This window comes from Ylistrum balloti, unplaced genomic scaffold (genome assembly GCF_031769215.1).
Source record: "Ylistrum balloti isolate Yb309-2 unplaced genomic scaffold, AGI_CSIRO_Ybal_v1 Utg370052, whole genome shotgun sequence".
Taxonomy (NCBI): domain Eukaryota; kingdom Metazoa; phylum Mollusca; class Bivalvia; order Pectinida; family Pectinidae; genus Ylistrum; species Ylistrum balloti.
The window spans coordinates 1419627-1436221 of NW_026782104.1; the positions used below are offsets into that span (position 1 = coordinate 1419627).

The following is a 16595-nucleotide window of genomic DNA, read 5'->3' on the forward strand; positions in this document are numbered from 1 at the left end:
ACTATAATTGTGCTGTACAGTTGTATGTCACTGTTATTCCATACAACTATAATTGTGTTGAACAGTACACAAATGTATGTCACTGTTATTCCATACAACTATAATTGTGCTGTACAGTACACAGATGTATGTCACTGTTATTCCATACAACTATAATTGTGTTGTACAGTACACCATTGTATGTCACTGTTATTCTATACAACTATGATTGTATTGTACAGTACACAGTTGTATGTCACTGTTATTCCATACAGTTTTACAGTTTTGCTGACAGTTATGTGTGATAATTGATTTTTTATGTTGAGTGACTTATCATGAAATAAACTTCAGTATCTAAATTGTAGATTTTGTTGTTATTCACTATTCAACACCAGGGAGATTAGAAGCTAAGAATGATAATTTTTGCCCAAAAAAACTGGTGTCCATCAAAAATTGAAAATAACTTCCACCATAAATTAAAATTGAAATGTGGATTCTAGTTCTTTATTTAAGTGTGTTTTTGGAATCACAAATGAATAATTCATTCTCTTAGTGGAAACCTAAGTATATAAACATTGGATGCATTTTAACTTGACCTACTTATTTCCCTGCCAACTAAACCATGTTTGGTAATAAACCCACCCCTAGTTCTTGCTGTTCAGTGGAACTACCAACAAGTGTTTATATCGTCCACTGATAAGCCCACCCCCTAACATTGTGTCGGAGGTGTTTGTTTACCTCTGAGGTTTATTACATGGTAATAGTGCCAACATCAGGCATTGGTTGAAAGATCGTATATACTCTCAAGATGGCTACAACAGTCATCCATATTTCATTTCAACTGCAAAATTTCATCAAGAACCATTTTTAAAGATTTTTCAGCATTCTCGTCCAATCTTTGTATAACATTTTTTTTTAATGTTGAAGATGGATTCACACAGAAAAAATGAAGTCAAATCTGATAACAAAATGCTGAATGTAAGATATTATTAAGGATTTTATTACCCAAGTTGGGCTGCAAAAATTTTCAATGAAAGTCGTTATAGTGTAACATCTAGTAATGCATTAACATAATCATGTGATTAAATGATCTGAAACTTATTCCTGCCTTTACTGAAATTACCTAAAATTGAAGAACCAATGATGACAATTAGTAGCTATACCTTGTAGTCTTAATTCACTAATTAAACAAATTAAATATTCAAGAAGTAATCATCACTCAAATGGAAAAAGATTAGTTTTAAATTACAAAAGTATACCCTTAATCAAATATACGAGATAGACAACATGCAGACAAGAAAGATGGATACAACAAAATAAACAAAAAAGAAAAAAAAAAATGTAAAATTGCAAATATTGATAAATAAAATGTGCTTACATGTGACTTATATCTGAAGCAAAATAGTAATATGGTAAATATAAATTCTCCATCAAAATAAAATCAGATCTCTCATTTCACTTGTGACTCAAGTTGCAAGCTCTCATGTGTGTTCTGAAAGCATATTTTTGTAAAAAGTCTCAAAATTTACTGTCCAAAACATGATTGCCGTCAAAAATTTTCCCATGGGTCTCATCAGAATGTAATGAGGTATATGTAATTTTTAGTGAAGTAAGAAATCAGATTTTAAATATTCTATGAGTATATCTGTTATATATATCTATATACATTACAAATCTATTCTGTTCTATTTGTACATAGTTTCATAACAATCATCTTTTAAATTGGTATATAACTTGTTACATATGGAAATGAAATTAAACTGATTATTTCTATTGATCTGGTACATCCTAAACCACAGTTAGTAAAATTTCACTTTTATTAATTGTATTTCTGATAGGAAGATATGAAAAAATCAGGTGAAAATTATCAACTCTACTAAAAGACAGCTTCAGTTTTTTTCCTTGATTTCTGAATGTAAAAAATTGGAAATACACAGGGGCTTGTACACAGGAACTGGTTCATTAAACAAACTACTTGTGCACAGGGGCTTCTGCATTTGTTAAATGTTTCAAAACTGTTATAACATTTTCATTAAATTCAAGCTCCATCTAAGATTTGCTTTTGGGAAATGATTCAGAATCTTACAGGATATTAATCATTTCACTTGACACTAATTTTACCTATACTAAATAAAATATGATGCATATTTGTACATAATTTACAATTATATATATCTTTTTACAATCAACCATGCAATCTAAATACAAAGGAACTGATTTTGCTCCTGTGTTATTTACAAGGTAAATATTGTGGTTCCTTTGTTGAATTAGACAAAATTTACAACCATGTTATGTTTTTAATGAATGGTTTGAAATCTTTGAATGTCGTTTTTTTGTACATTCCTTCATGTAATTTTGCATAAATTTCTTGTTAGATAACTAGTTTAGGAAAAAGATACCTTCTTTTTACTTTACTTTTTTCCTCAAATAAAAGACGTGCTACAAGTGTTTACATCTCAGATTTTGAATTTTGCTAGTAAAACTGTTAAAAATAATCATCATGTCCAAAACATCTTATCTGGAATGAAAACAAGAAAAAACAGGGATTTGTTTATGAAAACAATGACCATCAGCATGATACAACCATAGTGGAATAGTTTACAAACAGAACACATACTAACTACAGCAGTTTGACAACATAACAACTGACCATTTACCTTAAAGTGGTCAGTTTGATAGAGCATCGGGTCATTTATCTTTTTTTGGCAAACAATGGTCAATAAGACCACAGAACACCTAAAGTTTGCCTTCACTGGTCAGTTTTGCCTACAATGGTCAGTTTGACAACAGAACACCTAAATTTTGTCTACACTGGTCAGTCTGTGATGACAGAATGCCTGACTTTTGTCTACACTGGTCAGTTTGACAACATGTCATTGGACTTTCATGTTTATTCATCAGTTTTTGACAACAGAACACCTAAATTTTGTCTACACTGGTCAGTCTGTGATGACAGAATGCCTGACTTTTGTCTACACTGGTCAGTTTGACAAAATAACATTGGACTTTCATGTTTATTCATCAGTTTTTGACAACAGAACACCTAAATTTTGTCTACACTGGTCAGTCTGTGATGACAGAATGCCTGACTTTTGTCTACACTGGTCAGTTTGACAACATAACATTGGACTTTCATGTTTATTCATCAGTTTTTGACAACAGAACATTTACCTCCACTGGTCAGTTTGTGATGACAGAAAACTGGACTTTTGACTATGCTTTTGTATTTGACAACAGAACCCTCGATTTTGTCCAGGTCATTCAGTTTAATGAACACTAGTGAATCTTGTGAGCACCTAGCTTTTATCACGTGTAAACTGGTGTTGTCACTAGTGAACAAAAAGAATGCCTGTCATTATCAGTAGGTGTCATATTACATGTGTAAATTAACAAGGTTAAGATGTAAAATAGACTTGAAGATTTCTTAATACTGAGAACTTAGAATTACATAATGGACTTTTTTTTTCAATTCAGCACTCAATCATTGTTTCATTTTTGAAAAACAAAATCAGATTTTGATTTTTCTTGCAAAGCAAAATTTCCTTAGTCAGAATGGAAAAAAAAGATATTGATAAATTTATCAGTACACCACAAGAAATTACCTATGAACCACACACATACTGTAGTCGAGCAATATGATAAACACAGAATTCAGCCTAACCAGAATACATATATAGGATCTTGATTGAGAAGTACAGAGTGATACTGTTATGCCCAGCACACAGTTGAGATGAAGCTTTTTGAATGTCTGTAACCATTCAGTACAATATTCACTACAAAGCCTAACATTACAGTCATACAGAGTTGTTATAGCAACACACAGCCACCACGCTTCTTTTTCTTTGTTTGAAGAGCTGCTCTGGTGGCTGTCTCAAATACTCCTCTCACTCCCTCCTTGGTTTTAGCTGAGCATTCCAAGTATCCAAAAGCATTGATTTTTTCTGAGGTGGCTCTTCCCTCCTCTGGTCGGACAGGCTCTTGTTTCATCTTCATTAGCTCTCGTTTGGTCTGGTCGTCATTTCTAAGATCTTTTTTATTTCCTACAAGAATTATTGGAACACTTGGACAAAAGTGCTTCACTTCCGGAGTCCATTTTTCAGGGATGTTCTCCAAACTGTCGGGGCTGTCTATGGAAAAGCACATGAGAATGACGTCAGTGTCTGGGTAGGACAGGGGACGTAACCTATCGTAGTCTTCCTGGCCAGCAGTATCCCAAAGGGCAAGTTCAACCTGAAGATAGTACATAGAAAAAGATACAAGTTTGAATCATCATTGATTTACCTGAAATTATGTAAAGCGTGCACTTTTGGCAAAGACATTAATAAGATGTCTTAATTTACTATGTTGCTCCATAGTACAATATGTATTCACTAATATGCCCATGTCTCGGGTAATAAGTCAATCATTATATCTTGCTGTTCAGCACATATATACACCATAAACCATACTATAGTCTAATATGTACAGATGTGTAGCACAACGGCATACAGGTCCTTTTAAATAAAGAATCCGGGACACCATCATATTATCTTGACACCAATCACCTTAAATACAGTACTTTGTTTAATCATTTCTGGTACCATGATATATTCCCGTTTGTCATTATTTTATTGTGAATTGCAGGACAACTTACAACCAACAAGCACATATTTGACAATCAAAATCAAATAATTGGATATCAACTTTTTTTAATATTATAAAAACCTGCCCAGATGTCCATATACTTAAACAAGGTTCATATTTGAAATTCCTTACAACCACTCCTAACTAAAGAGTACCTCCAACACCTGTTTAGATATATCCGAAATCTAATAAATTTGATTCTGAGAACCCAAATATTGATAATATTTTCTTAAGCTTTATCTTTGGAATTTCTTCCCTAAACATCAGACTTTTTTGCCCTTTGATAATCAGTATATTTGAGTAGCTCAACAAATTTGATAGACCCCTGTGACACTGGATATGGGTCAAGGTAACTTCTTGTCCTAAACAGAGAAGACAAATATGGCTACTGTTTCTAGGAATTTTGGTTATCAGTAACAAGAATTGCTTAAAAGATGGACTCATCTGACCTTAACAAAGCCTGACAAGTCAACAGTGTATCTTTAAACAAACTTGGGTTTGGTTTCAACCCTTAGACAATCAGGCCACAAATCCTGATTCTAGCACAGAAAAGATTATTTTTAAACAAATCTGATAACTGAACCATTCAAAATAAAAATTTTTTTGCAAAGTTTATCAGGATTTACCCTCGGAATTATACTGAATTTTTATCTAATCATTCACCACAAAATATTTTTTAGAAGTTACTTGAAGAGCTAGAAGAGCCAAATTGTCACTCCAAGTTCTATGAAGGTATTTTTAGTTGTTGGTGCATAAAATAGAAGTCAATGATACTATGATAACTACATATAACGCATAGAAAGTGGTTAGCATTTAGGAAGTTATTGATGAAGGGTCACATTTTTCACCAACATGAAGCTGTCAACAGGAGCACATGTTAAGGTGATTAAGCCTACCAAGTTTTAAAGAAGTCTGTCAAAAATCAAGAGGTCTCTAAGACAATATTATCATTATGAAAATAACTTTTCCAAATAGTCAATTCAAAATCCTTTTGGAGGATTCATATAAGGACTGCATCTCACCTGGTTATTTCAGCAATATTTATGGAACCCTTTTTGATAACTGCAGTTTATAAACAAGAAATCCCCTTGGTTGATTCTCATTTGTTCCTTAAATGTTTTATAATTCTCTATGCCTTCCTCCCAATTATTTGTCCACCTTTTAGCCATTTAATTATCAGTCTCAAAAATGAAAAAGGGCACAACTAGGAACCTATATAAGAATATTTTGAAATATCTGTCCAATACTTCAAGAAATAGTGACAACATAGCCTTGTCAAAATCCACAATGGTCACCTGTCAGCTGTTTTGCTTTTTCTGATCAGGCCCAAAATCGATTGAGACTAACTAGGGACCAAGGGGAACCTATATATGAAATTTGAAAAAGATCAATCCTTAACTTCTCAAAAATCTTTGTTAAAATTAAAGATACTCACCTGTCAGCCATTCTCTTTTTCTGATTAGTCCAAAAATCAAAAGTGCACAGCAAGAGACCAAGGGGAGCATATATATGATTTGTTCAGACAAATGATGGACCAAGGATGCAAGGAGATAGAATAGCTAACCAACTAATGATAGTGAGCTGAAAAGCACAAATTGATTTGGGAGGCATAATTGGAATGACTGTTTTGTTATCTCATGAAGGGGGAAAATGGGAAATACTATATAGGGAGAGGATTTAATCTCACTTAATCTTAATTTCTTCCACTTTGTACATTGCCTGTAGGTGATGCACATATTTTGTGCTCATCTGAATAAATCCAAAGTCACCAGAAGAAATGGGAAATGTTGCACTCATAACACATTGTGGTAAAAGAACTTCTCGACTTATAAGAAATGCATGCGCAATTAAAATTTTATTGGAAAATATTTCAGTTTTGTGAACACTAGCTTTACATAAATGTATATTGCAACATAATATTCATTCACATTACATATGCTGTACCAAGTAGTACAAAAAGTGTATATTTTACAAGTTTCTATTTCACACTTAAAACACAAGAGACTTGTATATACATGTAGACTTCAAAATGCAATAACATGACAAATTTTATTTCCCCATGTTCCAGCATCTATCTTATTATCAATGCTCATGGATTGAAAATGCACATCAACATCACCCCGAGCGTTTCATACTAACTTACTTTTTGGGCTCCAAGATACAGAGTGTAGAGATATGCTTTAACATATAAAAACAAATCCATGTTTCAGTAAGATCTTTTTATTATATTCAGAATGTCAAATAATCAATTCTATCATTTCTCTCAGATTATAAACTTTTGAAAAGAAATGTCTACACATATTTGCCTGTTCACACCTGTATGATGTGAACTGATGCGGTTAAACGTCCAAAAGATAAGTAATTACATGTACTAATGACAGGTTACAACAATAGACTATTTAAAGCAAACCCAAGAAGAAGTACTTTTGTAGACATGATTTAGTTTGTATTTTGTTGTGTTGCTCCTCAATGCCTGTTTGAATAATTTGGCACACCTATCGACCTATATTTTGTTAATATGCATCCACACAGTATTTTTATGACCTGGCGCACATATCACCTAAATGGTGTTAAGAGCACCGTTATTGTGAAGGTAATTCCGCAGTTTGCATATCATCAATGTTAAACAAAAGTTATAAACAAAATTCTCAAACAATGGAAACAACTTAAAATCAGTATTTGATCCATTTTTGGGAGTTATGAACTCGCAATGGTGAAAGTTGACCAAATCCATTGATCACAATGGCCAGAGCCTTCTGTCATTTACAACTAGAATTACATTTACAGACACTAGTTGAGTTTGTTGACCAAAATGTTATATTCAAGGATGTCAGAAAGCATAAAGCTATATGATGTACAAACATGCACACACTACAGTGTAGCTTGATAAAGCAATGAAATACCCTTAACTGATCACATCTTGTAAGCCTTTCTAATACTGGTTGAATATCTATGCACACTGAATTAGAACTAAATGATTTGTTCACAATTTTACCTAAATTGGCCAAAAGTTTATGTTAAAATTTCATTTCATTTTTATCTATTCATTTCTCAACTCCTTCAAATTAAAGGTTATGCATTGGTACCAATAAAGAATAAAAATTTGTTCTGGTTTATAAAATGCTTCCTGATTGTTGGTTTATCTAGAGAATTGTGAAAGTGAAAGATTCCAGATGAAGTTAGTAGAAATATGTAGGACAGGACGACTGATCTTGTGATAAACCAATGCACAACCAATGACGGTAGTGTCACAAAGTACAATTAAGCACATAGAGATATGATGAATGAAAGCCAATATAATATGAACATCGGGAGTACAAGAATAACCTTACTGATATATAGCATTATACTAGATCATTAATAATAAGTTTATAATAATAAAAGTTTACAAATGTACATGACATATACTACAAACACAGCGTTGGCAGGTTGACCATTGACAAGAAAACCTCGTCACAATCACGGATACATGTACCTCATTCACCCAAAACAAGCCCATGCTACTGCAGTGTTAAGATTTGGCAACGGTAGGTTGTGTTCCAAAGTTTTAATGAATTAAGGGGGACCTAGATCATGATATCACAATTTCACATGTGACTTGAGGTTTGACACGCCAATGGTCAGATAACCAATCAAAGTTTGCTCATCTGTGCATACATAGTGCAACAAAAATGTTCCATCCCCCTATTTTTTTTTGCTCCAGTCAGCGACTCATTTGGAAAACAGACTATTTGCCTTACAAGAAATGTGAACATTTTCCTGTCTGCATATTTCAAGCCTTCAATTTGTTCATGATTATTTATGAAAAATATTTAGACAAGATCACCAACTTTAAAGTTGTTTGCTTTAAAGGAACACTAGTTTGGTCTGTTTTCAGAGTCTTTCACACGAAAAGCAGCAGAACATTCTCTATGTGTACACACAGTTTAAGGAATGTACTGCCAAGACATTGCTAATCATACAAGACTCGCCACAGATATCAAGGGGTGACACATAGAAAAAGTCCATTCAGTATTATCTATAGCAGTCGACACATGCCCCTCTTCTTCCTCTTCTTTTGTAGGGCTGCTCTGGTGGCTGTCTCAAATACTTCTCTAACGCCTTCCTTGGTTTTAGCTGAGCATTCTAGGTATCCAAAAGCATTGATTTTTTCTGCTGTGGATCTTCCTTCATCAACTTTGACTGGTTCTTGTTTCATCTTCATTAGCTCTCGTTTGGTCTGGTCGTCATTTCTAAGATCTTTTTTATTTCCTACAAGAATTATTGGAACACTTGGACAAAAGTGCTTCACTTCCGGAGTCCATTTTTCAGGGATGTTCTCCAAACTGTCGGGGCTGTCTATGGAAAAGCACATGAGAATGACGTCAGTGTCTGGGTAGGATAGGGGACGTAACCTGTCATAATCTTCCTGGCCGGCAGTATCCCAAAGGGCAAGTTCAACCTGCAATAAGGAATTATACAAATTTCACAAACCATAAGCCAAACTATTGTAAAAGTTAATTGAATATATCTCTAGTAAAATAAAGGGACATGTTCAAATTACTATTTTTTTTTTTAATTTCAAATTGCTTGTAATATGAAAATACTTATTTTGCTACTTTTGAAGTTTATGATACAATGTAAGGATTTACTTTAGACAATGTCCCTTTATATCAGAAGGTTAGATAATAACCATGCTTCATGCAGTATGTAACTGTAAATATCTATGCAACAAAATTGAGATTGAGCTGGTTACAGATATCAGATGCTTATTCATTCCAATCCATTCTGTCAGTGTATATTCTAATATGTATGGAATCATTCTAGGATCTAGTCAGAACACAACTGGATTAATAAAGTATACATGTTTGTGAGAGATAAATATAAATTATCACATTTTCTCTAATAAATCTCAAGTTCAACTATACTAAGAGATAAGCTTCAACTGTCCATCACATCACAGAAAATTAATTAGTAATGGTTTGATCTAATTAAACTGTGATACGTCTGTATAACAGACTAAAGTGGGCTACTGTGAAACACTTATTGTTTTCTGTATGATTGATTGCTATACACGATTTGTCTTGTGGTCAAACAACAAGCATATATAGCATTACATTACTGGATATTTTGTTTTGAAATATTTTGGTAGATCTAAGTATACACGTTCACCCTCATATATATCTCTGTAAACATCAATTGGTATTTATGTAAGATTAAATTTGTCACCAATAGGCAAGCTATGCCATTCTCATTGTTAATATTCATGAACTTTTCAAATAAAAATGAAGCAGAAGCACATCTTCTTCCAGAAAAGGAATGTTGCACCAGCAACTTATCTTTCATATTTTTGTCTTCTTTACAAAACACATGACCAAATTTTGCAAAGTGTTAAATCAAAATAACATTAATGCAGCAAAATGTTTCTAAAGCTGTATTTCAGAGATGATTTTCTTTAAATATTGGCAACAGCTACTGGATTGCTAGTACCTGGTAAGCCTTAAAATAAACAACAGACTTTAACAGCAAATTAACTAATTTAGTATGAAAACACAAATTATTAGTATAAACAACTGTGAAACAATTCATCATGTTCATTTGTCCTCCACTAAACATCTATAATCTGACTGTTAAATATTCATCACAAGTCTTTTTTCCCTATTCTTAAGTATTTAAATATAACAAGATCTTTGTAAACATGCAAAACTCGTGGTCACCATTCCACTAGCAATCAGTTGAGTCAGAAGTTAGGTTGGTTGTGGGAAGGTTCCTGTTCATGCACACAAAAACTGCACAAAGGTTCACATATAGGCCAGTCTGTAGTACTGTGTATATTTAACCAATCCAGACAAAACAGCATTAGTTACTGGCTTATACTACTGTGGAAAACAATCGGGCAGCATCCTCAATAGAAATGAAACTTACCCATACTAAAATGATTTCGAGTTGTCTTACTTCCAGGGTCGTGGACAATAATTTGTTTAACTACTACATAATAGCACCATTACCATAACATTGATCTTTGAAGTAGGGCTGGAAATGTGTACAATAATCTGAATAAGTCTTGATTATTGTAATTATTTTATATCTGCTATAAGTACTCAAGTCACCTAAATATACAAATCAAACAATCCCGAAAAACAGTTATTAGACACAGGACTAGCAGATATTGACTATCATTTGCATCCTGATGCTTGTCATACTAATAACAGTACATGTACATCATAAAATGTTGGCTCATAGTCACCACTGTGTCTACTGTCCAAACAGATTAACATGCATTAAAAAAAATCTGCAGCAACAAAGACAAGTTTTCTGATCTGATCATTCCATCAGTCATTTCACTTTCCATTAAGTTTATTTATCAAAATAGGACAAATACACAGAGATACAAATCTACAATTTCAAGGAGAATTTATATTACAATAAATGTACACTTCATCCTTCAAGTAATAATGGGGCCTTATTTATGAGGATATGATCAGATAATATGTTCTTACAGTTCCTCCAGCTACATGCATGCCAACATCTTTAAGATGTCTGATGTATGTCTCCTTGCATAGTTTTATAAGAATGACTACTTGTGTTTCACTTTCTGTTACAACGCTACTTAAAATTCTAGAACAAGTTTAATACAACCGGTCATTTAGAAGAGACTTATCACATGGTTCTCAACCTTTCAGATTTTAGCATTTCAAACATATAAGCTATCCAAGGTCATACCAACAATTTAAAGTAAACATCTTGAAATATCAAAATACTGACCAGAGGTTTTAAGCATTAACCCTACGGAGATGTACAGTAACTGATGTATCCAGCAGTCAATGAGAATAATTTGAAGCTTCGTAAGGTGCAAATATAAGAAGCAAATGGTATAGATTGAACCAAAGTTTTCAATTACATTTCATACACTTGTGTATACAAAACAGTTGTATGTTGAAACAAATACAAGTCATATCTGTAGCCTACTCATTTTGATAATCCATGATCTGAATCACTGATTTTTATAATTTTAAAAAGTATTATTGTGAAAGATATATAACTAAATAAATTTTATTAGTTTCCTTATATTAAAGTCAATTTACGATCAAAACATATTAAAACAATAAAAAACCAGGGTTTATGATGTGTTATATAAATTTATTACTACACATAAATTACTACATGTACATTTTTCATATACAAGAATGAGACAAAATTAAATAAACATGAACCATTAAACTGCAATTTTTAAATTCAGATCAACCAGAAAAGATCATTTGAATTAAAAGCATCCATATTTTAATCTCAAAATTGGTTATCACATTATAACACTCACAAAGATCTAATTTAATTTGAGATGAAGTATTAAATAACAGTATTTACAAGTCTAACACTGGAATGTGCAGAATATAAGTATAGTGACAGCAACTCTTTTTATACTGAAGAAAAATAAATGCACGTTTCCTAGAGCTGCATGTTTTAATATCTATGGAATGTAAATTAATAGAGAGATTTGTAAATTAATAACTAAAGAATGCATTCTTTTTTTGTAAATGATTATTTTCAAAAAGCTATGAAACCAAGATATTTCCACAGAAGACAACATAGACTCAACAATTTAAACAATAACTAGTTAATCCAACTTACACAATATCAATACAAAAGATACAATAAATCTACTCACTATGTTATCTGATTTTAGCATAGCACAAATAATGTCAAATCTTGCACCATTTCTTTACTTCATCTATCACAAAAAGTTATCCATTGTGTTGATAACATCTATCAATCAGACAGGTTTGATTTTCAGTCAAATGCAAACTTTAGTAAAAAGTTGGACATTTTACCCTTAACTTCAGTTTTTAACTTTCCATAAAAGACCACTTTTCATCCTGTTCATAGAATCTTGCAAAAACGTCGTCTTCTCCTTTTCTTAGTAGACAAAGCAGCGGCAGTGGCAGCCTCGAACACTTCTCGTACCCCCTCTGTTGTCTTCGCTGAACATTCCATGTAGGCCTTGGCATGGATGTTCTCTGCCATTGACTGCCCTTCTGATGTTTTAACAGGCTCTTGCTTCATTTTACGTAGTTCTCTCTTTGTATTTTCATCATTTCTAGTGTCTTTTTTGTTTCCCACAAGAATAATTGGAACATTTGGACAGAAATGTTTCACCTCTGGCGTCCATTTTTCAGGGATGTTTTCTAAACTGTCTGGATTGTCAATGGCGAAGCACATTAGGATAACATCTGTATCAGGGTAAGATAGTGGTCTAAGTCGGTCATAATCTTCTTGACCTGCAGTATCCCACAAAGCCAACTCAACCTGCAATGACATAATATAACAATTTTCCTGAGATAGGAAGCAGCTGAAAGCCAAGGTTTATACAGAATGTTTGCAGAAAGACTTTGGCCTTTCAGGATCTTTGAGCAGAAAGGACAGTACTTAATCATAAATTGGAGACGGTGATAACAGAAAGTTTAAAGATACGCCCTTTCTCTTAGGAAAAAAAATAAACTGCAGCATTGTCCATACATCATCACCATTTTCATTGACACAGATAAGAACTGAGATTGTTATTTGAATTCGTGAATTATTTAATAATTTTGTTGTCAAAGAGTAACATTCAAGTCAATTATCATTCCATCATAAAGGACCTTTTAGTACTACAACTGTTCTCAGCTCTTTCATCAAGGTATGTACAGTATGATCCTGAAAAGCCTTTGATATCAAATATAAGCAGCAAAATCAATACATGCTGATAGAGAACAACAATCATGCAAATAGTTTACCTGAGACAGCATATAGTATCATCCAATGGTTCACACTATAGCGATTTTCATGAAGTAGAATCAATTGCTTTTAAAAGTTTTATTATACATATCAAATATTCATGGTTATAACCTAGTGTGAACCAAGGACAACATATCTTATAAATTAACAGGTGAAAGTGCTTACAATTATACTGTGTAGCCACAATATTTTCTACAAAATGAATCTTAGGCAAGAGTACACATGGTTTTTGCCAAAAGTAAAATGAGAGCACAAATGAAATGATCGATCCAATTTCTGTTTCTTCTGAATCCAGTTTGATCAGTACAGTAGAGAAGAGGTAAAATTTGACCTTGTTGGACTTCTTTTCTTTGACAGGCGGTACGATCCTTATTGCATGCAGACATTAAAAATGACTCACCGTTTCAATTATAATCTATCCTTCAGAGGTCTTTCTGCTTCATGTTGTAGGAAACGAGATGTCAGGTGAAAAAAGTCGCGACAGGAATGATTTGAAATTTGTAGATATACACATATTTACCCGGGTTTATAAAAGCAATTGTTGCAATTTCTGTCAATTAACAACTATTACACATAGTATACAGAAGATGAGGTGAGAACAAAATGTGCAAACATTTCCATAAATAAAAGTTGGAAGCCAGGTGAAAGAATACAGTTGATTTACACTGCACACTGTCCAGACACATGAAGCACCAATTAACAGAACAATAAATCAATCTGAGCAAAATGAAAGCAAACACTTCTACCTATCATCAAAGAAATTACCTTTCTATTGTAAAGATATAACTATCGAAATCTGCATGCAATTGGTTTGTCCTTGACAACTTTAACAAATGGGAATTTTTTATCATACAGCAGAGAATAAAGGATCACCAATGCTGACAGCTGTGCCATCAAATTTCTAGATAACCTAAATGATTGGTTTATCAGCTCTAATACCTGTAACCAGCACAACATACATCTTTGTTGTAAAGACAGTTTTAAAGTAGGCCTAAATTGCAGCATTTCTGAAATATACAAACCTGTTTTCCATCTACTTCTATATCTGCTACATAATTTTCAAATACTGTTGGCACATAGACTTCAGGGAACTGGTCCTTGCTGAACACAATCAGGAGACAAGTTTTACCACATGCACCATCTCCTACAATGACCAGCTTCTTTCTTATAGCAGCCATTTCTGTAACATCAAAATCTGAAACAAATAGTGAGATGCAGCACATGAGGTATGGCAATGTCACAAAAGATCTAAAATCTACAGAAAGCTTGTATTAAATAACTTCTTGTCATACAATAACCCATTAAATTGGTTGATTTCACTGTGGCTAAAAGTTATTAAAATGTCATTGTTTTGATTTATTTGGTTTTTGTTCAATTGTTGTTCATTCAAATATCCTAAAGAGGGGGAAATGATTGCATTGTAACCATATGCAATTAATATAGCGGCATTTATAAATTCTTCAATGATTTCTACTCTCAAGTTCAGGGAACCATTTCCAAACCTTTGGTACATCAATTTACAAAGAGATAACGCGAGTTCTTAAATTTGAGGGAGTCTCAACGGAAAAGCATTGGGCTTCTGCAAGGCCTTTTACAGTTCGATTTATATCATCTAACACAGCATGTTGATACATTAGGGTCATATGTTAAATACTCCTACGTGTCTTTACAGTATCATGGTGTTTTTCTCAATAACATAATCGATTGAATTAGTAAAAACTGGAATGTTTTGTCAATATCGGAATGGTCATCGTGAATAAAAAAAGGGAACATATGACGTGTTGAACCCTGGACCGGTCCGTAGATGCAACACACTCGAAGTACTAGGAAGTCCAACTAGTCTTTGGAGGAAATAGGCGTCCCTTTTATATTAAAAACCGACTCTAATTCAGCAGACTGCGAAATACATGTAAACGTGAGTAATGTAAAATACGACGTGCAAACCGAAGCCTTAGATATCAAAGTCGTAGACCACTCAATTCATATTAAAAATGAGATTTCCAGACACTCAAGTAGACAGCAGATGCAACGATGATGTCATCAAGATGGCGAATACGGAATTCAAACATTAAAACTTACAGCTAAATCGTACGCAATACACATATTTCATCGCAAAAACAGCATAGATCATCACGCTGTAAGGTAGCTAAGTAATCGTGCGATATGATCTGGCATCGCATTAGGCATTTTAAAACGGGATTCGCCTTCAAATCATAATGACAATGAGCATGCCGAGGTCATTGCCAAATAGGGAAGTGAATAATTATTTTCACAATCCTCAAAATATTCCCCATTTCAGAGACTTTCATAGATCACCATTCTTGTAATACGCGTAACTGGAGAGTGGAAGACAAATCTTACCTTATATCGTATGTAACTGACCGGTTTCAACTAAGTAAAAACGTTCATCTACTGATCCATTCAAGCACCGACCACACCTCAATTGTCCTTAGAGGGGTGACTGAATTGCTCAGGAATTGTGGGAATCGGATGTTTGTCTAAAGCATCATGGGATGCATTCAACGTTGTTACTTAAGCGCTTAATGTGATAACGCTTTAAAATCAAACGTTTAAGCGACTCCATTAATAGCAGACGAATGACATTACTTCCGTGTTCATTGCGTAAACTTTTGTTTTGCCTATTTTTTTTGTGCAAATGAAGTTAGATATGACGATAAAGATATTTGTTTTCATCCTTTGAATTTTACAATCTATTTTTCTACATTTACATCTCATGAATGAAGTTATAAGATATCCATGAAGCCGGTATACGGTATCGTTCTTGAAAAGTTCAATAAAATATAACTTGAGTGAGAATAAAAACTTACCACTGCTTCCCGTGCAGCACAATAATGGCATTACTTCGAAAAGTACAGTTATTAGGGGCCATCGTTACTTATTTATATATGAAGGGACCGTTTGTCTAAAAATAGTTGACGAAGTAGTGATCTAAGTTCTGATTGGTCCAATTCCTTGCCGCAGCCAGAAGCTATAAATAGAATGCTACCTTTTACAGTTAGTTACAATGTATTATGACTAATATTTATATATATCGACTGCATGTCTCTATAAATTATGAAGACCTCAAATTAGACTGACAAAATAGAGCAGTACAATGCGAGCTGAACAACACTGTGTAATCATATACGAGTTACAGATGAAATACGTTTAATACCTTGAAAAACTTTGTCTACAATCCAACGCATGCTTCATCTATGCTAAGAAAAACTGTTTTTTGTTCT

At 33.3% G+C, this 16595-nt stretch overlaps 1 protein-coding gene across 1 annotated transcript; it reads right to left on the bottom strand.

The window, feature by feature from the left end:
* Window positions 1–958: 958 nt before the first annotated feature.
* On the bottom strand, window positions 959–15802 carry LOC132549275 (uncharacterized). The gene is made up of 5 exons (XM_060213192.1): window positions 15715–15802; window positions 14376–14548; window positions 12472–12885; window positions 8641–9043; window positions 959–4247 (listed from the first exon to the last, which is right to left on the bottom strand). The coding sequence occupies exons 2-5, from the start codon at window positions 14529–14531 to the stop codon at window positions 3787–3789; spliced, it is 1434 nt and encodes a 477-aa protein (XP_060069175.1). The 5' UTR covers window positions 14532–14548; window positions 15715–15802; the 3' UTR covers window positions 959–3786.
* Between the last annotated feature and the right edge of the window lie 793 nt (window positions 15803–16595).

Bases quoted from the DNA above. Each gene is read 5' to 3' on its own strand.
- LOC132549275 (XM_060213192.1), bottom strand. From the start codon at position 14,531: ATGGCTGCTATAAGAAAGAAGCTGGTCATTGTAGGAGATGGTGCATGT. The intron at 12,886-14,375 runs GTTTGTATATTT...ATGTCATTGCAG, and splicing joins TAGAAGTAGATGGAAAACAG to GTTGAGTTGGCTTTGTGGGA. The intron at 9,044-12,471 runs AAGATTCTATGA...TCCTTATTGCAG, and splicing joins GGAGAAGACGACGTTTTTGC to GTTGAACTTGCCCTTTGGGA.